Source organism: Macrosteles quadrilineatus, unplaced genomic scaffold, assembly GCF_028750875.1.
Source record: "Macrosteles quadrilineatus isolate MER2022 unplaced genomic scaffold, UCM_ALF_1.0 Scaffold_2__2_contigs__length_208266976, whole genome shotgun sequence".
In the NCBI taxonomy this organism is placed as follows: domain Eukaryota; kingdom Metazoa; phylum Arthropoda; class Insecta; order Hemiptera; family Cicadellidae; genus Macrosteles; species Macrosteles quadrilineatus.
Window position 1 is genome coordinate 117838782 of NW_026542595.1, and position 23632 is coordinate 117862413.

At 38.3% G+C, this 23632-nt stretch overlaps 1 protein-coding gene across 14 annotated transcripts in view; it reads left to right on the plus strand.

The window, feature by feature from the left end:
- LOC128988189 (neurobeachin) overlaps window positions 1-23632 on the plus strand; it is a 632264-nt gene that overhangs the window by 494851 nt on the left and 113781 nt on the right. For 10 of the 14 annotated variants that reach the window (XM_054409436.1, XM_054409446.1, XM_054409440.1 and 7 more), the window contains 10 exons: window positions 1731-1819; window positions 2821-2913; window positions 3656-3851; window positions 4350-4661; window positions 4922-5048; window positions 5754-5862; window positions 6580-6755; window positions 6974-7118; window positions 8466-8586; window positions 9235-9371. In XM_054409436.1, coding sequence (XP_054265411.1) covers window positions 1731-1819; window positions 2821-2913; window positions 3656-3851; window positions 4350-4661; window positions 4922-5048; window positions 5754-5862; window positions 6580-6755; window positions 6974-7118; window positions 8466-8586; window positions 9235-9371 — 1505 coding nt within the window. The remainder of the gene's footprint in view (window positions 1-1730; window positions 1820-2820; window positions 2914-3655; window positions 3852-4349; window positions 4662-4921; window positions 5049-5753; window positions 5863-6579; window positions 6756-6973; window positions 7119-8465; window positions 8587-9234; window positions 9372-23632) is intronic. The other 4 variants (XM_054409438.1, XM_054409449.1, XM_054409442.1 and 1 more) reach the window with 2 other exon arrangements.

Sequence of the window (23632 nt, forward strand, 5' to 3'; positions counted from 1 at the left end):
TTAACTAAGTTAAATAAGTTAAACCTGTGTTAGAACAGATAACTGCTTTTTGAACAGATAACCGACAATCAATTAATTTATTCCAGCAGACAGGCTTGTAACAATTTCATTGTGGATGTAGCCTCCGGATTGCCAAATAATATTAAAAAGGTTTAAATACCTGCTATCAAGCAATCCATTTAATTGCAGTTGCAACTAGTTTCAACTGCAATTAAATGGATTGCTTGATAGCAGGTATTTAAACCTTTGTAACAATTCATGTTTTGGACATTTTTTATCCGTTTCAAAAATCAGATTCAGAGTTAAATAGTCACAGTTTCAAAGATTAATCCAAACTCCAGCTTCACAGATTAACCTTCACATTTTCAGACCTGAGATCTTAAAAGAATAAACTGTAGACGATTTAAATGTAATTTTCGGTAGTTATTTACACATTTTTACACTTTACAGTGTTCAAATCTTGTAATAAAAAATATGCAAATTGTCTTCTCATACTAAAAAAATAAGTTTTTATTTTGTTACATGTAGTTCTACAAACAAAACAACAAAAAAATGTTAAATTTTATCATAGACTAACCAACACAAGTAGACTTCTCATCCCATTGTAAATTTTGAAGCACGTTTTTCGTGTCTAGTTCATGTACGTGACACAAAGGCGCTAGTGTCGATGAAACTTTGTTTCAATTATTTTAGGGTTAATTTCTTGATTTCTGCTTTACTGTTTGGTTATATAACTAGGGGACAAGTTATTGTTTATGATTAGATCGTATTATTTGGTTAAACGAGGTTTTAAATGGCTGTAATAACGGGAAACAAATTGTAAACAAAACACGACCTCTACATAAACCGTACATGAACTAACAATAAAATTGTCTTCAGCTGTTCCATAAGGATGAGAAATCTACTAAGGGAGTATGTTTTATCTATGATTTTATTATCAGATAATTTTAAAATTATTTGTATCTTCAACAAACATTTTAGAAACAATATGAGGCTCAAAATGTTTCAGAAGATAATCACTAAAGTTTGTAGATTAATTTGTAATCTGTATTTCGTATTCAAAAAATAATGTTTTTACTGTTTTTTTTCCAGCACTTACTGCATGTCATATTTTTTTATTAGCACGTCTTTAAATATTTTATAAGATTTATATTTGTTTTCCACAATATACTGATTAATTTTTTAAACTGTTAAAACGCATGTTAAAATAAGAATCAACACATTTTTTATTGATGATTAGAATTTAGAAACGTTTCTTTTTACTTTTGATGGCAATTGATTGGGAGATTTTTTAATTTTCATTTCTTGAATAAAGTTATCTTTATAGGTATTCATTTTAGAACATTTCAATGTTCTTACATTACAAAATATTTTATGGTATAGTAATATTGTAATAAAGTATAGTTTCAAAAATTGAACAAATAAAGATTGAATAAATTATTTATTTTAAGAATACATTAAGTATACCTGTCTTTCCTCTACAGAAATTTTACTATGCTTTAAGATTTCTTTTAAAATAAACTAAGAAAATAAATTTTAATAATAGGAGAGGGGGGTTTAAATGATTTTAAGTGCACTTGTAAGACTCTTAAAGACTTTCCAACATATCTTTATGAAAAATAGTGGTCAAGTTATTTTTTTTTACAATTTGCTCATTTTCTATTTCAATGTTTTTTGAGGATTCAGAATATTTTCCCTTCATATCAATAACACATTGTTAATGATTGCAGGGGATGGCGAGTGTGACGTTATTGTTGTGGAAGGAAACAATTCCTCCGTGTTCACGGACAGAGACGACGTTCCGCCCGCATCCATCAAAGTAATACCATTTTTTCTTACTGTCCTATGATGAAAGGTTATGATCTGTAGAATAAGTTCTAGATGGAGTCAGTGATATTGGCGAGGAAAAATTACCTTTAGATAATATACTAACAAAACTTGAGGGTTCTTTAATCAAATTTGTAGTCAAGCCTTTACGTCAACACAGATTTTGAACTCTTTTTGATAAAAAATTTACATTTTAGCAACCTTAAGAAAATCACAGTTTCTCTCGTATACATTAAAATCTGTTTCTCCTTGCTCTAGCTTGAGTATTTAAGATTAAAAGTAGACAAAATGAAGCCATCTTGTATCAAGAAGAAAGTTTGCACATCTGCAATTACTGTTACTGTACCACTTGTAATTTTCATTGTTTTCAGAAAATTCTTAACATATTTATTACAGTTCATTGGTTCCATGAATTGTAATCTGTTAGGTCTAAAAGAGAGAGAGACTCTTTAGATTTGTTTTATCACTGTGATTCAATCTCTTGTTGAAGAAGGTTGATTCTATTCGTCATTGTTCTTTAGTCGTGCACTTTTCTCTTAATATGGTTATCGTGTGTGGTACGGGTTGCAGGTTGCAAAACATTTTCTGTCCCAATGTTGATTTGGTGATTTACTGAGGTCCTATACACAACTATTGTACCTTAGCTACGCAACCTACCAAAACACTTTTCACACATAGACACACTGCTATTGCACACACACACACACACTTTTCTGCTATTGGTTAGAAGGGAATTAAAAACTATCTTTGACACCGAACTGCTGCTGCTCCCTAAAATTACCTATACATGCATTGTGTGAAATTCCTTCCAACAAATTTGAAACACAATATATTTTACTATCTCACTAACGACACTAACTTCTATGTTCCATCAGTTGTTGTTTTGAAATTGAATTGATTGCATTGAGTTAGCACACGTAAATTTAAAAATTAAAACCTATAAGGTGAACTCTTAACATTTTTCACATTAGTTATCCCAGTTTGGTATTGTAGGCGAGAACTCCTTTCGCACATCCTTGCTATGATATGGAAGACACAAGATATTCCAGAAACTCGAGACATCACGTTGTCAACCAAACAACCAAGGTAGAATTAGCAGTTGCTTGGTTTTTGTTTGTTTTCAATCTTTTATGTTTATGCGTTTTTGCAGTTTTATTTTGTACTCCCCATGCGTCTTCCAAGGGCTTTTCTTCCATTTTATCAGTTATTTGTATCCGTAGTATGATTGTTTTTGTAGTATTACTCCAATATTTTTTCATTGTTTTTCATTTGATTTTTGTATACCAATGCTCTTTGTAAATAGTTTGTTTTTGTTAGTTTTTTGTTGGTTTAATAGTTTATTTTTTCATATTAGTCTGATTTTGTCCTATTTCCCATCACCCATCCACTTATTTTTGGCGTCTCTTGTATTATTCATTTGTGCTAGAGCCAACTGTATTTTCCTGCAATCGATTTTTGACTTTTTCATAAGTATAATATGTTTTATGATATTTGTAGTATTAAATTGTAGTATTACATTTAGGCATTGTATGTTTGCTAACATGTACAAAATGTTTTGGTTTTCTAAGCAGATTTAGACATCGTAGTATCCAAATGAAGATGGGATTAAAAATTGAACGCCCAAATAGAGTTTAAGTAGGAATTTTAAATACACTGACTCTTACTTTTCGGCATCCTACTAACATACCCATTTTTTTTAAATACACATTAAAACCCCCTCAAATCTGAAATACAAATGTTATATTTATTGTGTTTTTACTCTATTTAAACAAGTAAGTATATTTTGAATAAAAAGAAATTAGTTTATAACTTGACTGTTGTGCCACAGAGTATAGGCTCTGTAGACGAGGTGATATCCGTCAACTCACAGCCGGCCTCAGACGTTGACAGCAACACAACGGACGACAACAAGAACACCAACTTGACGACTAACGACGAGAGTTGGACAGACGTCAATCTCAACGAGGACACGCAGAACATGCACGAGGATCCTAGAAATATCCACAATATGTCGCACTTTAGAGGTACAAAATGTAGCTAGAGGAAGCTTTATGTTTGTTTTGTATAAAATTTGTTCACTATCTTTGCAAGACGATGTTTTGAACTCTGTTAGAATCTGTAATGTTTATGCAATTGTATGTGATTTTTTACAATACTTTGCATTTTTGGCAATCAAAGTCAGATTTTATTTTAGCGCGGTTTTGATTCCGAACGTAATCAATTCATCTGTAAAAGACAGCTGAGGAATATTCCTAAGCTATGAGGTTTTAAGAGAAGGGAATATAACTAACATCTCAATCATAATAAAATTTTCTCAAAGTTTTCTAGGTTGGATCTTTCTCTTTTTACATTGCGGTTTTCTATGTACTATGATCTTCCCCAACCTTCCGTGTTCCTTGTATCACTCCTTTGGGATTATCGAGTGTCATAAATCGATTTTATCATGACCCTTAGCTGCCCTGATTGTACTTAGACGATTATACTCCTACTCTCGATTATTACAAAAGACTGTTTGCTTACAGCAGCTCTGGACGCAGAAGGTAATCTCCAGCGGGGGGAGAAGCCGCGGGGGGAGATAAGTGTGGTCCGGGTACCCCCGGGTGAGCCGCCCACACCCCCACGGGTGCCTCCAGAGGACCTGGGTCCAATGAAGAGTGTACCGCTGCCCATGTCTGTACCCACGCCGTCACGAGAGGCGTCACTCACACAACAACTAGAGACTGCCCTCGGCTCCGTGTGTCCCCTACTGAGGGAGATCATGGTTGACTTTGCTCCATTCCTCTCCAAGACTCTGGTCGGCTCTCACGGACAAGAACTGCTCATGGAGGGTAAAGGTGAGAATACGTTCATCTACCTTGCATCAAAAATTAAAACTAAGACATTATGTAGTACATTTTGCCACCAGGGTAGTAAATAACACTGGAATAGGGTTTTAGGGAACTTACATAAACGTGATTCACAGGTTTGCTAAGAAATCAAGATTACCAGAGTATTTTTGCTGAATTTCACTGCAGCTAGTTTTCTGAAACATAGGTATTCTTTTCTTTACTTTGAGTCTTACAATGTTACTTACGTTGACATACTGTTTGTTCAGGACTGACGACATTCAAGAACAGCCACTCTGTGGTTGAGCTGGTGATGCTGCTGTGTTCTCAGGAGTGGCAAAACTCACTACAGAAACACGCAGGACTGGCCTTCATAGAACTGATCAACGAGGGAAGGTAAATAAATTGAGTCATAACATTTATTTATCAGTTAGTAATGATACAGTAGAGTCTCGATTGTCCAACTGTGGATGATCAAGTACCATGAAATTCCAGCGCTGTTTCCCATGTGACATTCGTATGGTTGTATACTTATGTAGTTTCCCCCGTCTGTACTTGGAAGTGATCCGGCAAGCTTTAGGCTCTTTTTTAGTGTTCTGTATACTATAATCCCTCTTACCTGCAAATTTCTGCTCTCAAGTCTTAGTCCGAGACCAGTGGCTGAGGGAACGAATATCCCTTCCTATATTTTACAGTCACAGGAGTCGTGGTTTTATTAAATCAGTTATTGTTAACGATATTTGAAAGCTTCAAAACAGAAACATTTTGTGATTTCAGTGGAAGATAGAGCCAAAGAATGGGTTTAAGAACAGGGGGAATGTATTATTCTAATGGTTTTGAACATATTTACAATGGATTTTGTTTCTGTGTTATTTCACCTTACTCTGGATTACGCCTTAACTCAATCACAAAAAAAAATGCATTTTTCTTTCTTCCACTACTAAATCCAAATTGAGAATTGGTTTAAGTTTGATACTTAATTTCCAGTCCCTCCACATTTCCTGTTTCAGTAGTAAATATTTTACACATCTCAAGAAGTTATGTGTCCACACCATTCAAAGATATCTTGTTTGATTCACCCTATATTTATCTTTTGTCCAGGTTGTTGTCCCATGCTATGAAGGATCACATAGTTCGAGTTGCAAACGAAGCCGAGTTCATCCTCAACAGGATGAGGGCCGACGATGTACTCAAACATGCTGACTTCGAGGTAGGTCTGCAAACATTCCAGTTTACCTTGTCACCTCTATGTAATACATATCTGATTATAGTGACCTTAAATATTGATTGTATATTGAAAGTAAGTTGGTCATTATTCATTTGTTTGATAGTATTGAGATTTTCCCCTGGAAAAAAAGAGGCTTAAGATTTAATTCTTCAAGTGATGTGCTCTGCTTTTGTGAGAGAGAATATTTGTACTTATGAAGTTTCTGAAAAAAAATTGTAAGGAATCAATTTAAATCTTAGTTAATACAAAATTTAGCATCAACATGTTGGGTTCAGTAAGGAGGACTTGGATTAGAAACACAATAAGGAAGAAGGAGTAGATGCACAACCAACCTACCAAATAAAAGTGAACTACAGTACCACATAAGCTGGTAGAACACCTGCTTTCTTTTGGGTGCTTTTAGCTGCAGTTCTTAATTGCTTTGTGTGAAATGCTTTGTTGATGTTTAATACGGTACCCATTGTAGGGAGGAACATCATTCTTATTTTGTTGTGAATTTTTGAGTGCTATTACCTCACAATATTCTAGGTTGACTTATTTGTGTATTCTTTCTTCCTTAATGGCTTTTAAAAATAAATTTTTTTTTATTGTTGTCCCACCCTTACAGAATTCAATGTAGTTGGGTCAGTCCAATAAGAATAAAATAAATTAATCTATTAGTACAGTATTCAGGCAAAACTAATCTCCCCTTTTTTTCAGTCGCAATGTGCTCAGACCCTACTCGACCGTAGAGAAGAGGAGAGGATGTGTGATCACCTGATAACAGCTGCGAGACGTAGAGATAACGTCATCGCAGGTCGGCTGCTGGAGAAGATATGCAACATTTTGTCCAACAAACATGGCGCCTGGGGATACACGGATCCTATGCACGCCAGGTGGGGAAACTTTCACCTGTGTTGATGTTTTGTGTTGGTTTGTTAAAAAATAAATTCCTTTAGTACTTTGTCAAAGAGAGGACTATTGCTAAATGAAGATCTTGATTACACCAAAATTAACCCTTTCAAGAGTATGAATCGAAGTACATCAATTTAGTATGCATATTTTAACATGTTTTTTATCTTCACATTATTATTGGTGGATATTTTTTCCTCAGGCAAGAGTTCTGGAAGCTGGACGCGTGGGAGGATGATGCCAGAAGAAGGAAGAGGTTTGTCCACAACCCGCGAGGCTCGAGTCACCCACAGGCCACGCTGAAGGCAGCTCTAGAACACGGAGCACCTGAGGATGCCATACTACAGGTACAATCTAGTCACTGGTCGGTGTTGGAATATAGCTAAGAAATGAGAGGCTTTGTTAAAATTTAAATTTATTTTTACGAGTTTAGGAAAATATTTTGAAAATCTTTGAACACATACGGTACCTTACCTGAAGACCTGCATTTTTGACTTTGGGGTTGGGGCAAAAATGTTCACTGGAAGGTCTTGGGACAGAATTGAGTTGATTTGAAAAGTACTCACTTAAAGAATAAGATTTGTTCTTATGAATATACTATAATCAGTGTATACAATATTGTACATTTCTGTGATTGCTGTGAAATTTTTAACGTCTTCTGCATAGTGGAAAATTGTGAATTTTTCTATGGCTCAATCTTGATGTGATTGTGAGAGGATTGAATAGATCCATCCCAAACTTCTAGTATGAATGACCTGATCTTAGCTTAGCCTGAAAAGTATTTTCGGCCCAAACCGATTTCTCGGACCAAGTGTAGGCCTAATATACAAGGTTTGAACCATAGTGGCTATATAATTAAATATAATAAATAGGTTACATACCTTATAAATCCGACAAACAGCTCATTTTAATTGAAGGTCGTTTACATGTTTCGGCTTGTATCGGCCATTGTCAAAACGTTGCAGTTGGATGGTGAAATCCTTGTCATTGTTTTCTACTAAAAGTACATACACAAACACATACACACGGACGGGACGAAAACATTACGAAAAACGAATAAAACTTTAAATAGGCCTATTAAATACACGGGCAGGACGCACGCACACCGTTGTCAAGGTCAGGATGCAGACTGGACTAGTTGTGTCGGTGTTGTCTTATCAGCTGATGTGGACTGCTGACCAATGGGCGTCGAACTCTGCCTTTGTTTTAATATGCTATTGAAAATGTGATGGGATTTGAATTTAAGTTTTTCATTCAGAATTATTTAAAGTTTTAACTATTTTTTGTTTTATTCGTTTTTCGTAATGTTTTCGTCCCGTCCGTGTGTATGTGTTTGTGTATGTACTTTTAGTAGAAAACAATGACAAGGATTTCACCATCCAACTGCAACGTTTTGACAATGGCCGATACAAGCCGAAACATGTAAACGACCTTCAATTAAAATGAGCTGTTTGTCGGATTTATAAGGTATGTAACCTATTTATTATATTGAATACAACAGCTCAGGAGCTAGAATGGAAATGAATTTAAATATAAAGTTTCATGCTGTAAACATAACATCGACCAAACTCTCAACTCATCATTAAAAAATTTACTTTTACCTATTATTATGAGTTTTATGAAATGAAGAATCTTGTTGATAATGTTCCACTGTAGTTGTGCCTTGGAGTTTGACATAGTTTATATGTTGACAGGCTCGTGAAGAGTTCCACGCACATTTGGCTGCGTCTCACACACAGCAAGGACAATCATCAGACCTCATGGATGACAGCGAGCTTCTCACCGACGACCGAGACCTCGATGTTGACCTGACCGGTACGTACACACTAACAGCTCTCAGTAGAAACTACGTGCTATGTATTGGAAATTTAGGTTGATTGGATTTAGGGGTAAATAGTCTATGAAATCGTTCTAACATGTTGAGGATTATTTTAAAGAGGAAGGGTTTGCACACCCTGGGACTGAAACCACATCCAAACTGAAAGTTGCTAGATGAACGGATTAAAACTTGTCAAATTTTGATATCCCGCAGGTGACAGCATCATCACAAACTAAATTGTACCTTGCCTTGAAGATGAATTGAATATATCTAACATATCTAAAATATCAGTCACATTCAAAAGACTTGATTGACCAACCTCCTAAGTCGCTGCTTGTTTGTTTACAAGGCTATGAATAAAAACGCTGTCATGCTCGAGGTACTAGTTCAAATCTGAAACCAACACAGTTCCAGCATACTTTACCCCCTCCCCTGATTATTGTAATCTATTCCTACCTCTTTGCAACTTTTAGTCCCATTGTTTTTGTCGATAACAATGAAAGGGAAAATTGATCCTCCTGCATGTATGAACTACCTGATAATATGACTGTAGGAAGAGGGTAAAATCCTAGAACATTGATAAACATAACTTCAAAACACTCCTTTATTGCAACTGTCAGTAAACAAACTCTGTTTTGTCTCAGGTCCTGTCAATATCAGCACGAAAGCCAAGTTGGTCGCGCCGGGCATCGTCGCGCCGGGAATGATCTCGATCACGTCAACGGAACTTTACTTTGAAGTGGACGAGGACGACTCGGAATTCAAGAAATTGGACAATGAGGTGAGTTGCACGTTTTTGAAATATATTTTTGCCACCTAGATTGATAATTTTGTTTTTAACTGTGTTAGGAATTCTCTCTCTGACAATCCTCCAACACCAAGAAAACACACTAGGGTAAAGAATCTGAAAATTGTACTTTTCTGCATGTAAGCTCCAAGAACTTCAGTTGAACTAAGTTATGGAAATATTTTCACAATTAAAGTATCCACAGCGTGTCTTTACTGGACCAGTGTTATCTTAAGTATTGTGAAAACATGTATTATTTAATTTGAGGAGATTTATTCGCACTATAAAGTTATTAACCATAGCTTAGCTAGCCGATCGATGCAAAATAATCACACTGTATCCTCCTTAAAGTTCTCTTAATGGAAGTATACGTAGAATCGTTTAGTTAATGTATACATTTGAATGACTCCTGTGTATCCGTGTGAAAATACGTTGTAGTATTCTCTGCTTTTCATTAGATTCTACTAAAAATAATATCCATTTGTAATCTCTGAGATCTCTGAGATTGGTGCCCCTGTTGTGTAGTTGGGGCACAAAATGTGCACATATTTGCTTTTCACTGCCGACGGGTATTCTTAGGTTGAGTCTCTCTCGGTTCTTTTCAAGGTGTTTTTATGAACCCCCGTCACGCCAGGTATTGGGGTATTGGGTGAACGGAGGTTGGGGCCTCTAGGAAAAGGGGTAGAAGTATTGTTCCCGAGGATATACCCGTTCCTGGCTTTTCTGGGCCGCCCCTTGCCCAGCAATGCTGGTTAACACACAGACATGACTTTGAATAACAGCTCACAAAACCATTTTGAACAGCAGAGCTGAGTAAATAAAAGCAACATTGGAATAGGAGTTGAACCTTTTTAGGCGTAGCTCCAGAGTCCGAAGGTCTCCACTGGCAAGAAATCTGTACGATCACTGACAGCATAGATAATGAAAGATTGCGTAGAGAAAGAGAATGAAGAAATCTTCTTAATCTCCTCCAAAATGAGCAGTAGAGACCAGTGTGGTAGATGGCAGGATGGAGGTTGAATCCCCGCTGCCAACAACACCATTGTAGATCATGGAGGCTCTTCTGCCGAAAAGGAACCACCTTTGGTTGATCTTGTGCAATTTCATCAATAGCAGCTCGGCGATGCTGTTGAGGAGTCTAACCTCCTGGATGTATTAATGAAGGGAGTAGGTGGAGGATACCTTAATAGTCCAGACCAGGGGTCTCCAACCTCCGACCAGCGAGCAGCGAAAGCCTTTAATAAAAGTTATAAGTAAAATAATTCTTTTTGTAAACAGACCTGTGTACTCCCGGTCTCTGCGAAAACATGATCGTCTCCTGCAATCAGGGCAACACTCTTGACTAGGTCTAGGCAGTACCGTAACTGTCCCTTGCGATTGCAGCAACACTCGTGGGCATATATTGCAGTCTTAGTGACTTCGTGATCGTCTCCCGCGACCATAGGATCACTTGTGAGCATATTTTTTCGCTCTTTCGGTAATACCGTGATTGTCGCTTGTGATCGCGGTCACAGTTTTGAGCATATTTTGATATTGGGCTCAATATTAAAATATGCTCGATATTGTGATGGTCTCCCGCAATCTTGGCAACACTGGTCACCAGACATTGCGGTTTCCTTGCGACCTTAAAAGAGAACCAAGGTAATCCCATCAATGAATGCAGGCTCGGCCTTAGAATGTTGATGGAACTCCCGTTCCATCCCAGAAATTAGTGTAATAGTTTGTTCTTTCCCTGTTCAACCAAATAATTCCAGTGTTGTACTACATGTTGGCGACGGGCTGGTGTTGGACTTTGCCAAACACCAGCACTAGTGCACCACCACTTAAGTGTACCAAGGGGTGTATCCTCTGTTCCTTACTTGTCTGTTGCCAACCAGAGGTTGTTAAATGCCTAGCTGAAGTAAAATATAGAGCCACCTAGACAACGTGTCCTGCAGGGCACAATTTCGCCCCCAAGAAGTGTCTTCACAAACACAGCATCCAACACCACCTCTTAACCAGTGTAAGGTTGTCATCATCAGTTATTTTCAACCAATGTTTGGTTTTGGTTGTCTCCCTTGGTTATCTTAGAGCCAGTGTGCAGTGGTCCCTCTCTTTGAGCCAGTTGTCTCCCAGCAGCCATCTTTGAACCAGTGTTCGGTTGTCTTCATTAATCTTAAGCCAGGTTTACAAAAGCTCGGTAGTTGAGACAATTGTCAGAAGACAGCTGACTGGCATGAAATTATTGGCTTCATGTTAACTCTTCAGGCCATTACTTTGAAAACTGCCCTCACATTTAATTGCCATTTTTGCAAAGACAACCTTCTCATCAATTGGCATCTTTTAAACCTGGCCTTAGAGTCAGTATTCAGTTGTCCCACCGCCCCACCCAGTAATCTTAGAGTCAGTTTTCATCTGTTCCCCCCAATAATCTTTGAGCCAGTGTTCAGTCGTCCTCCCCAAACATTGGTTCAGTTGTCTCTGTCGGTCATCTCTGTCTCGGTCAGCCAGTGTTCGTTTGAACCCTCGGGATTCATAGGGCCAGTACTCAGTTGTCTTCCTCAATCACCCTAGAGCGAGTACTCAGTTGTCTTCCTCAGTCATCCTAGAGCTAGTACTCAGTTGTTGTCTCCCTCAGTCATTCTAGAGCCAGTGAGTGATTGTTGTCTCCCTTAGTCATTCAAGAGCCAGTACTCAGTTGTTGTCTCCCTCAAGTCATCTTAGAGTCAGTATTCAATTGCATCCCTCAGTCATCATAGAGCCAGTAACACAGTTAACTCCCTCAGTCATCCTAGAGCCAGTACTCGGTTGATGTCTCCCTCAGTCATCCTAGAGCCAGTACTCAGTCGATGTCTCCCTCAGTCATCCTAGAGCCAGTACTCGGTTGATGTCTCCCTCAGTCATTCTAGAGCCAGTACTCGGTTGATGTCTCCCTCAGTCATCCTAGAGCCAGTACATGGTTGATGTCTCCCTCAGTCATTCTAGAGCCAGTACTCGGTTGATGTCTCCCTCAGTCTTCCTAGAGCCAGTACTCGGTTGATGTCTCCCTCAGTCATTCTAGAGCCAGTACTCGGTTGATGTCTCCCTCAGTCATCCTAGAGCCAGTACTCAGTTGATGTCTCCCTCAGTCATTCTAGAGCCAGTGTTTAATTGTTGTCTCCCTTAGTCATTTCAGAACCAGTGTTTAGTTGTTGTCTCCCTCAGTCATCCTAGAGCCAGTGAGTAGTTGTTGTCTCCCTCAGTCATCCTAGAGCCAGTACTCAGTTGATGTCTCCCTCAGTCATCCTAGAGCCAGTACTCAGTTGTTGTCTCCCTCAGTCATCCTAGAGCCAGTACTCAGTTGATGTCTCCCTCAGTCATCCTAGAGCCAGTGAGTAGTTGTTGTCTCCCTCAGTCATCCTAGAGCCAGTGAGTAGTTGTTGTCTCCCTCAGTCATCCTAGAGCCAGTGAGTAGTTGTTGTCTCCCTCAGTCATCCTAGAGCCAGTGAGTAGTTGTTGTCTCCCTCAGTCATCCTAGAGCCAGTGAGTAGTTGTTGTCTCCCTCAGTCATCCTAGAGCCAGTGAGTAGTTGTTGTCTCCCTCAGTCATCCTAGAGCCAGTGAGTAGTTGTTGTCTCCCTCAGTCATTTCAGAGCCAGTGTTTAGTTGTTGTCTCCCTCAGTCATCCTAGAGCCAGTACTCACTTATTGTCTCCCTCAGTCATCCTAGAGCCAGTACTCAGTTATTGTCTCCCTCAGTCATCCTAGAGCCAGTACTCAGTTGTTGTCTCCCTCAGTCATCCTAGAGCCAGTGTTTAGTTGTTGTCTCCCTCAGTCATCCTAGAGCCAGTACTCAGTTGATGTCTCCCTCAGTCATCCTAGAGCCAGTATTCATTTGTCTCCCTGAGTCATCCTGGAGTCAGTACTCAGTAGTTGTGTCCCTCACTCCTCAGTCATCCTAGAGCCAATATTTAGTTGTTTCCCTCAGTCATTCTAGAGCCTGTATTCAATTGTCTCCCTCAGTCATTCTAGAGCCAGTACTCATTTGTCTCCCTCAGTCATCCTAGAGCCAGTATTCAATAGTCTCCCTCAGTCATCCTAGAGCCAGTATTCATTAGTCTCCCTCAGTCATCCTAGAGCCAGTATTCATTTGTCTCCCTCAGTCATCCTAGAGCCAATATTTAGTTGTCTCCCTCAGTCATCCTAGAGCCAGTATTCATTAGTCTCCCTCAGTCATCCTAGAGCCAGTATTCATTTGTCTCCCTCAGTCATCCTGGAGTCAGTACTCAGTAGTTGTGTCCCTCACTCCTCAGTCATCCTAGAGCCAGTATTCATTTGTCTCCCTTAGTCATCCTAGAGCCAGTATTCATTTTTCTCCTTCAGTCATCCTAGAGCCAGTATTCATTTATCTCCCTTAGTCATCCTAGAGCCAATATTTAGTTGTCTCCCTCAGTCATTCTAGAGCCAGTATTCATTTGTCTCCCTCAGTCATCCTAGAGCCAATATTTAGTTGTCTCCCTCAGTCATGCTAGAGCCAGTATTCAATTGTCTCCTTAGCAATCTTACACAGCACTGTTAACACTCTGATCCAAATCAATTTTAGATTATACAGAGTTCTTTCCTGCGGACATTACACAGTACTAAAATCATTATGGATGGTGCACAGATCGTTCCTGCAGACAGTACCCAGCACTGTAAACCACTATAGATTGTCCACAGTTTGTCCCCGCACACGGTACACGGCACTTTTGATGATTACAGATCATTGCAACATTATAGATGGTACCCAGTTCGTTCCTGCAGTTGTCACACCGTACTCTAAATCATTATAGATGGTACAAAGTTGGCACTCGGCACTGTAAATCATTATAGACGGTAAACAGTCGGCATGCGGCACTGTATACGGTACACGGTGAGTCAGTACAGACGGCACACGGCACGTCAAATGCCGGATGTCTAGGCCGGGCGCCGGCTCCAGACGTGCATTGTAAATTAGCCAGTCCAGGGGTCCGGTCCGTAGCTGACTATAAAACAATACCTCAGCCACCAGTCAGCCTGATATCATCTAGAATGCGGGACCGACATTCTTTGTTTTTCACTTGACCCGTTTTGTACTCTAATATCTGTATGCAAACCAGTCTTTCCTTATTAGAACAGCTAGATGATGATCTCCATTGGTACCGGGGGTGTTCGAAAACATTTTTGATTCGAACATTTGCAGTTTTCAATCATCTCACTTGTATCATCTCCCAATGTAGGTACTTTTTGCTTTTACCAAAATAACGAGCAAAAGAGCATTAACTGCAAAATCATCTCGGTAAACATTTCAAGTGAAAGCAGACGCGAACACAATCAAGTGTATGTGAATAGATCGCCAAGGTGGGAATCTAGAACCAGTCGCAGAGGAAGGAGCTGCTGCATCCATTACGACGTAATTAAGTTAAGAGGCTCTACGGACACAATTAACCGCGAGAACCGAATGAATTAACATATCTAATTGGGCGTCGACAGACACTAATAGTCTTTAGGTGATACTATGAACCCGTGTTCTGGGACTAAGGCATTGTATAATTTCGTTTTCTGGGACTGATAAGGGATTGCAAAAGCTCGTTTTCTGGGATTGATAATGAATTGCAGAATTTCGTTTTCTGGGATTAATAAGGCATTGTTGAAATCTGGGATTGATAAGGCATTGCAGTATTTCGTTTTCTGGGATTGATAACACATTGCAAAAGTTGGTTTTCTGGGATTGATAAGGCATTGTTGAAGTATGTTTTCTGGGATTGATAAGGCATTGCAGAATTTCATTTTCTGGGATTGATAAGGCATTGTTAAAAAGTTTTTCCGGGATTGATTAGGCATTGGTGAAGTTCATTTCCCAGGATTAATCGTAGGATCAATTCGTCTTAGGAGATCTTTTTCGTAATTGGTAAGGGATCTTTGTTTGAAAGTTTGTTTTCCAAGTTGATGTGGCATTGAAGGATATTTTTGTCTTGTAATCATTAGGCAATTTAATTATCCTGAGATCGTAGTAATTTAAGTTTGATTAAGGTGGGAGGAACCGAATCTGAAGCTTGGTGAATAACAAGATTGACCTTAATAAAAAAAAAATACCTTGTCATCCAAATAATATATCTTAATGTTAACACAATTTGCAGGGTGATGTAGTATATCTGAAATTTACCCTATTTAGATCCAATTCCTCTCATCATAAAATCTTACAGTTACTCGGTTCGAACCGAGTCCAGTTCGAGTGGATTCATTCACAGTCCTCGTTCGTGACAAGTTTCCTACCCCTCAACAAGCCGTGAGATTAATTGAAACGGTCCTTCCTCCGGGACGTACAACAGGTGTACAAACAGACAGACGGACAGACAGCCGCGAGAGACGTGGGTGGCGAGCATAACGAGGCAGATTAAACGATACGGGCCCCGGGCGGGCATAAGTCATGCGAAACGGCGTTTAAAAATCAATTATCCAAAAACCAACAGAGTTAATTACACATACCCGGGGCTGAGGTGTGGACGTAAGTAGTGGGAACGCTGATAAATCTGTGGTAATGGTCGGTTGTCGGCGACTACCTACCACTTACCATCCCCCAGCGTTATACCAGTCAGCGTTACAATGAATATCGCCATTTATCAGTTGTAATTCTTTATCGAAATTCGCCTTAAAGGATTTTTTTCTCGTATTTTTCGTGATCTTAGAGACGATTTTACTCGCTTGAGAAGTTGAACCTTTGTTGAACAGCCAAGGAAATCCCTTGGAAAGAATGTATTAACACTTTAGTTAAAACCATAATGTTCGAGTGGATTGCAATTTGTTGAATCGATGTTACTATTTACCTGCAAGTATTTTTTTCATCCTGTTGCTTTTCGTGAAATTTTAAACGCAAAGGCTATAATCGCTTGAAAGGTTTCTTGTGAGATTTACAAGGGCATTGGTGTGTTGATGATTGATGAGACATTGCAGGAGTTTAGTTTGTTTTTGGGTTTAATAATGCATTGCATTAGTGTATTTCCTGGGATTAATAATGCATTGCTTTAGTGTATTTCCTAGGATAAATAAGACATTGCATTAGTGTAATTTCTGGGATTAATAAGGCTTTACATGAGTTTGTTCCCGGGAATTAATAAGGAATTGCAGGAGTGTGTTACCTGGGATTTATAGAGCATTACAGGCGTGCGTTTTCGGGGATTGATAAGGCATTTCAGGAGTGTGTTTCCTGGGATCGATAAGGCATTGCAGGGGTGTGTTTCCTGGGATTGTTAGACTTTTTCATGCGTTCGTTTTCTGGGATTGATAGAGCATTACAGGCGTTCGTTTGCTGGGATCGATAAGGCATTGCAGAGGTGCGTTTCCTGGGATTGTTAGACTATTTTAGACGTTTGTTTTCTGGGATTGATAGAGCATTGCAGGCATACATTTTCTGGGATCGATAAGGCATTTCAGGAGTGTGTTTCCTGGGATTGATAGACCATTGCAGGCGTACGTTTTCTGGGATTGATAAGCCATTTCACATGTTCTTTTTCTTTTTTGGTGGGGATAAGCTGTTGAACTATTACGTGTTCTGGGAATGAAATGGCAATTGCATCGATATTAAGACCCGTTACAAACCAGTTCTAATTTAAGCTGTTTCTTAGTGTGTTTTTAGTTCTGGTCAAGATGGTATGCAAAGAAGTATTCTTAAAATCCATGTTCAATCCTGAGATACGATTGATAGCAAGTAATGAAAGTTGGATCGTGCTCTGTCATTTCGTCTTCTCCGTATGATCCATATATTACTCCCCCTGATATATTCATCACCCCCCCCCCTGTGTGTAGCGCCAGGCCCCCAGGATCGGCAGACGGTCGCCGGTCAACCCACAAATCATGTTCACGAGGCATTAGGGCCTGTTTAGATCGCGTTTTTACTCAAATAATCGTATGGAAATTGAAAGGAACGATGGGGGTAGAGAGAGAGAGAGAATATATGAGAGGGGGTTAAGGAGAAACAGAGGTAGACTTGTGTCATTCACTAGCTTAGTCTCAGGAGTATTAAAAAAATTTTTTATAGGAAGGTCACCTAGGCTATGAGAACCCTTATCAGATTGGTGAACTATCTCCACTTAAAGCTATTTGAAATTCAGCTTGTTGTACTGTGCCCTAAACAGTCTCTTATTTATGCGAGTGTGTGTTTTAAATTAATTAATATACGACATGCATAGTTTACGTATTTCATATTAAAATCACTTATTCGAGTAATTTATTAATGCATTTTATTACATTTGTCAACTCCAAGTAATAGAATAAACTGATATTAAATCTCATACTTTCAGGTAAGAATATTGTTTTCCATCTATTTGTGTCAGAACAGTTCTGTTAACTTTGAGTGTGTTATTTTATTAAGTCGTTTGGGTAAGAAACTCCGTTGACTTAGGTTTTTTTATGAATGAATGAATAAATCGATGAAGTGTCACAAGGCCTAATGAAGGTAGAGGGGTGTCGTCACCCGTCAGGGTCACAAAAACATCGGACAGAAGTGATAAATAGAAGTAGAATTTGGTAGACCCCACTCAGGCAGCGCGAAGTCATCCTGCTTTTTGCCTATTTACTATATTTCTTTTTAGGTTAGAGTTTAGAATCTGAGCTTTGTGTATTGGTTATAATAAAAGTGGACTTGCCTGGAGGGAATCTTTAGGGGTAAGGAAAAATATCTGTTCGTAGTGCACAACTCAAAATACACTACATAGTTTTATTTTTGTCGAATAGTTTTTTATTTCGTGTTTTCTCCCAGGCTGGCGCCCATGAAACTACATTTTTGATACTTGATACTAAAGGACAACTAGAAACAATTTGTGACGAATGGGTCGTTATATTTAGTTAAACAAATTACCGGTAATTAAATAATCTGAACCATCTCATTAAACCAAAGTTGAACACACCGGTGTCGGCTGCTCAATTGAACCGTCTTTAACAAAATACATCTGGATACAACACTAACATGGGGATGGAAGATCTATTTATCGGACCATAGTCAAAAGTTATTACTCATTTCAGAATAATCGACATTGTCTTTTTCCTAAATAGTTGCAATATTAGAACTTAAAATTTGGATTGGGCTCTTGGATATTATTATTTCATTATATAGTTTTAGTCTCCAAGACCTATAGAAATGTTTACGTTATTGGTGACGTTTACCCATGTGTAACCCTGCAATAGAACCACTTTGGCAACGCATTACCACGAGAAAATAAAAATATTCAATAAGAAAACATATTTTAATGCATTGTTGAAGTTTGTTTTCTGGAACTGATAAGACATTGCAGAAGTTCGTTTTCTGGGATTGAGAAGGCATTGTTGAAGTTTGTTTTCTGTGATTTATTAGGCATTTCAGAAGCTCATTTTTTGTGATTGAGAAGGCATTGTCGAAATTTGTTTCCTGGGATTGATAAGACATTGCGGATGTTCATTTCTGTGATTGAGAAGGCATTGTTGAAGTTTGTTTTCTGGGATTGATAAGACATTGCGGATGTTCATTTCTGTGATTGAGAAGGCATTGTTGAAGTTTGTTTTCTGTGATTTATTAGGCATTTCAGAAGCTCATTTTTTGTGATTGAGAAGGCATTGTCGAAATTTGTTTTCTGGGACTGATAAGACATTGTTGAAGTTGGTTTTCTGGGATTGATAAGGCATTGTTGAAGTTGGTTTCCGGGCATGTATAAGGCATGGCAGGAGTTAGTTTTCTGGTATTGAGAAGACTTTGTAGGAGTTTATTTTCCAGGAGTAATATAGCGTCGTAGGAGATGTTTTTCAGAGATTGGTAAGGCATCTTTGTTTGAATGTTTGTTTTACAAGTTGATGCGGCATTTCAGGATGTATTAATTTATGCAATTATGTTAAAGTTTTAAAATTGTTGTAGTTGCAAAAAATGTTAAAACCAACCCAAAAAAGTTTGGCAACAGTGTGAATCCCTAAAACCACTTTTATGTACGGTAAACAATACAAAACCGATTCACCGATGTACAGTCCGGTTCACAAGTAGGAACCGGTCCGGCGCGGACTGTACCTGTCCGCCGCGTAGGTTGTGTATTTACATAGGCTCCGTAATAATTATTGTCAGTCGGAGCGGGAGAAGAATGTTAGTTTTAATTTTATGTGAGTCCTCCCCCCCCTCCCCCCCTCCGCCCCCCCCTGGTCCAGCGGAATGTGAACTGTCCATTATAGCACGTTGGGATTTTACGGTTTTTTGTCAGATCAAATAGTAATTATTGGCCCTGGGCGAGTCTAAGTGAATTCGATAAGTGGATCAAATTGGCCCGATGAGTGACTGGCTGGAAGACTAGGCGTTGAGTTTAACGAAACGGTCCTCTCGGTTATCCGGACTGATTGGTCGGATTAGCGGGATGTTGCGGATGTTCGGGCTCGTTCAGTGGAGAACCGAGCTTTGTTTGGTGATAAATTTTGTATTGGAATTAATAATATTCTTTACAGTCCTCTCGATTGACCTATGGTCAGCAATATATATTATATTTGGATATATTTGGATATTGGTTATAATATATTTGGATCCAAGAATCTCAAAGTCTCTTTATAGCTAGGGAAGTTTTGAATTAGATTTGAATTTGTTTTGTTCCAACTGATATATTATTATACTATAGGCCTACTATTCCCCTGTTAAATAAAAATTGCCAGTTTGTAAAACCGAACGTCTAAATGATAGGCTTCTACGGTCACAGTAGATCGTCAAATCTTCGGGTTATAACCGCGTTGTTGAATAACTAAAATATAGGAAGACGTTGCAGATTGTACCTCCAACATTGTATGTTGTCATTTGTCACCTACTGTTTTCTGCTATATGATCAAACCTTTTAACTGTATGAGCCAAACTGAAAGGAACATTTACTGTTAACTCTTGCATCAATTGTATAATACAAACTGTCAGAGTATCACGGTATCAGAAGCTAATCAAAAGTTTTCTGTTGAGTGGCTCGTTCAACCATGTTTTATATCTACACAATATTTTTTACAGTAGGAACAGAGACTATTTTAGTCTCTAGTGTTTAAAAGTCAATACTAATAGTATCAAATCAAAATATTTATAGCATAGACAATGCACATAAACGAGTGTGCATCTTCTTAAACGAAGGTGTTGAATATTTTTACAGTTTTATAAAATTTACAAAATATAGTAGTGTGATTTTTTTTTCAAGTCAATTCAATACAACCGTGACTAAAGTTGTATAATATATTGATCAAAATATTTGTAAATCAGTCCCGGTGTCAAATGCCAGAGAAGACTGTGCCACGATGCCACCCGTCCACGGGACTAAATCAATATTCATGTGATGTCAGAATGAATTATCGTCCCAAGTTGGAAATTAATTACCGTTCTGACCTGAAGCTACCTGATACTGACGAATTATCATCACCATACCACACACCCGAGCACGGCGCCCCCGTCGCTGCAAACCTGCGTACTCATCTGTCCACGAATACCTACCATCTCTGTAGACATACCATCCATATGGATCTGCTGTAGCCAATTTTTTATTGAATAGCTTCTCGTACAAAGTTCTACTTTAAAAATTTCACTTTTTCTCAATTTTTAACGATGTGCAATTTGCTTTCTGGTTATAATACCATTGGGAAAATAATGTTTTTTGTTAGGTTAGAATAGTTATTGTTAAATAAACAACAACACACCCTATACCAATATTTGACGGATCAAACACAAAAAAATGCTTCAGCCAAACCATAAGGATGATACAAATCTGAGTAGTATATTTTTTTCTACAAATTAGGGTCCAATATATCCGTAAGATTTGAAAGTCCTTTTCACATCAGCGTATCTGTATTTTAAACTACTATATTGTGTAAAATGTACTATTTCCCAAGGTTTTCACTGAGCATGTTCGGTTACACGTTAATAGTGTGTTCAGCCACAGTTTATTGCGTATTATGTCCCAATATCACACAACATTGTAGTTAATCGTGATCGTGCAACGCTACACCAAGCTCGTGTGTTGTTAGTGCTTGGAACCACGCAATCAAACCTTCAACATGTAATATTGATTGTCAACAATCTGTTGTCCTTTCATTTTAGGTGCTCTCTTGTCAGCAAATTAAATAATCTTTTAAATCTAAATTTTTACCAAATTGAACATTTTCTTATAATGTATTTGTTGCCAAATTTTTCGTATTTAATTTTTTTACTAATTAGTTTTATTTTTTAGTCAATCTATTTATTACGTTTTGCAAAGGAAGTGTAAAACCTTGGTATAATTACTATTTAGCGTTTATAGAAGAAATATAAGGATTGTTATGGAAATATAAATACCCTTAAAGAAAACAAAAATTACAACAAACAAGTAGTAGGCGAACACAACAGACACGTCTGCACAAAATGGCGAGTTTTTTTCGTGTTAGGGAATGTCCACAGTAATCCCTGAAATATTTTAAACTTAACACTCACCAAAAACTTTGAAAAAAGAGTTCTCATTAGCTTTGGAATTTGGAGTATTTTAAAGAAGTAGTCCACCACTCTTTTACGGTGGTAATGCGTTTATAACATTTTGTAAATGTTAGCTTGCTTCTCATTACCACAAACGAAACTAATAACTCAACCACTGCAACCACTGTATAAGAGTGGGACTCTCTTCTTGATAAGTCTCGACATTTCTTCTAACAGCAATTAGCAAAACACCGTTAATGTCGGAGGTTTACCCAAGTCCGCACAGTGGTGCAAATTTACAAGGCCCACACGCAGTGGTCACTACGGGTGTCCAGTGTTGTTTGTTTTACATGAATTAACTTCAGGAAAAATGGAAAACAAAATTAAAACAAGTCGGGAGCGACGCGCGCCACCCGTCCTGAACTCCCCCGGGTACTAATGTTGAATAGCACAAGTTAGCACTAATAAATTATACATATTCACTCTTCACCGGAAATGCGATGGCTGCGATTTAGATCAGTAAGGCAATAGAGAACGCAGGAGTTTTTGCGTTATAATTTAGTATTTTATAATTCATTGTCCTACTTCTGGATATTGCTTTATATTAATTAAAATATATCGTTACTTTACAATATCCTGTTTTGAGTTGGTAGAGAAACTACATGTTTCGTTGCGACTGCCACATCCTCAGGTATATCCTCTTCTCGGATTCGTCATCAATTTAAAACATAAAACACAGAACACACATTACATTTATTTGAGTCTCCGCCGGCCCGACCAAACGCTTGCACGCACCGTGATGGTGCCAAAATAAATGTAATGTGTGTTCTGTGTTTTATGTTTTAAATTGATGACGAATCTGAGAAGAGGATATACCTGAGGATGTGGCAGTCGCAACGAAACATGTAGTTTCTCTACCAACTCAAAACAGGATATTGTAAGGTAACGAAATAATTTAATTAGTATTTTACTTCAACATCGTTGTTTGTGACAGTGAATATATGAGTATTCAATGTTGAATACATCGATTGTTTACATTTCGAACTCGTCATAAATTGGAGTGTTTGTAAATGGAACTCTAATTTAACCCCCTTACAAAAATATACACAGTTTTTTTCTAACATTGCCCATGGTTTGCAATTGATTTTACATACATTACTTTCATTCAAAAAGCTGCACGAAGATTTCGTATTTTCTTTAATTAGCATATTATAGCTATTTATTACCAGGAGTATGCTCCACATTTTGAAAATTGTTGGAAGTAAATTTACTAGGATCCTATGTCATGAGAGCACGAATCGTTGAAATCTGTGTGAAGTATAAGAGATGTGTCAACCACAAAAATATTTTTCAATGTATATTTTCCCATTCAATCCATTTAACTGACTCATTTTAAGGCCTTCTTTTCCAAATAAACTAACCCGTCTCCCAACGGGTTTCCCTAAGAACCAAAACAATGTGAAATTATTGCTATTTGTAGACCTATGGCGAAGTAGAATTCAAGGCTGGCCATTTCACTTGTTCAGACCACCGTCTCGGTCCTCCACATTCTCACTGATGTTTCTACAATTGTTGCTCGGTTCGGAGAGCTCTATGTCGTGACGTACAATTAATTACAGGACTATCATGTCTAGAGACGTAGGCGCCGCTGTACTGGTCCAGCTCCAGGAGTCGTCTGCAGACTCCAGGGGGCCCGGCTGGAGCCTCCAGTGCCTGGAGAAGTGATATCGTGCGATACAACGTGTGTACGCTTGATACTATCGGATTTACCACAATTATAGTGTTCGCGTTCAAATATGCAGTGTTGGTTCGGTCCTAAGATCCTGAGATGGAACCCAAATCCCATTTTGTCTTTGGGCTGCCAAT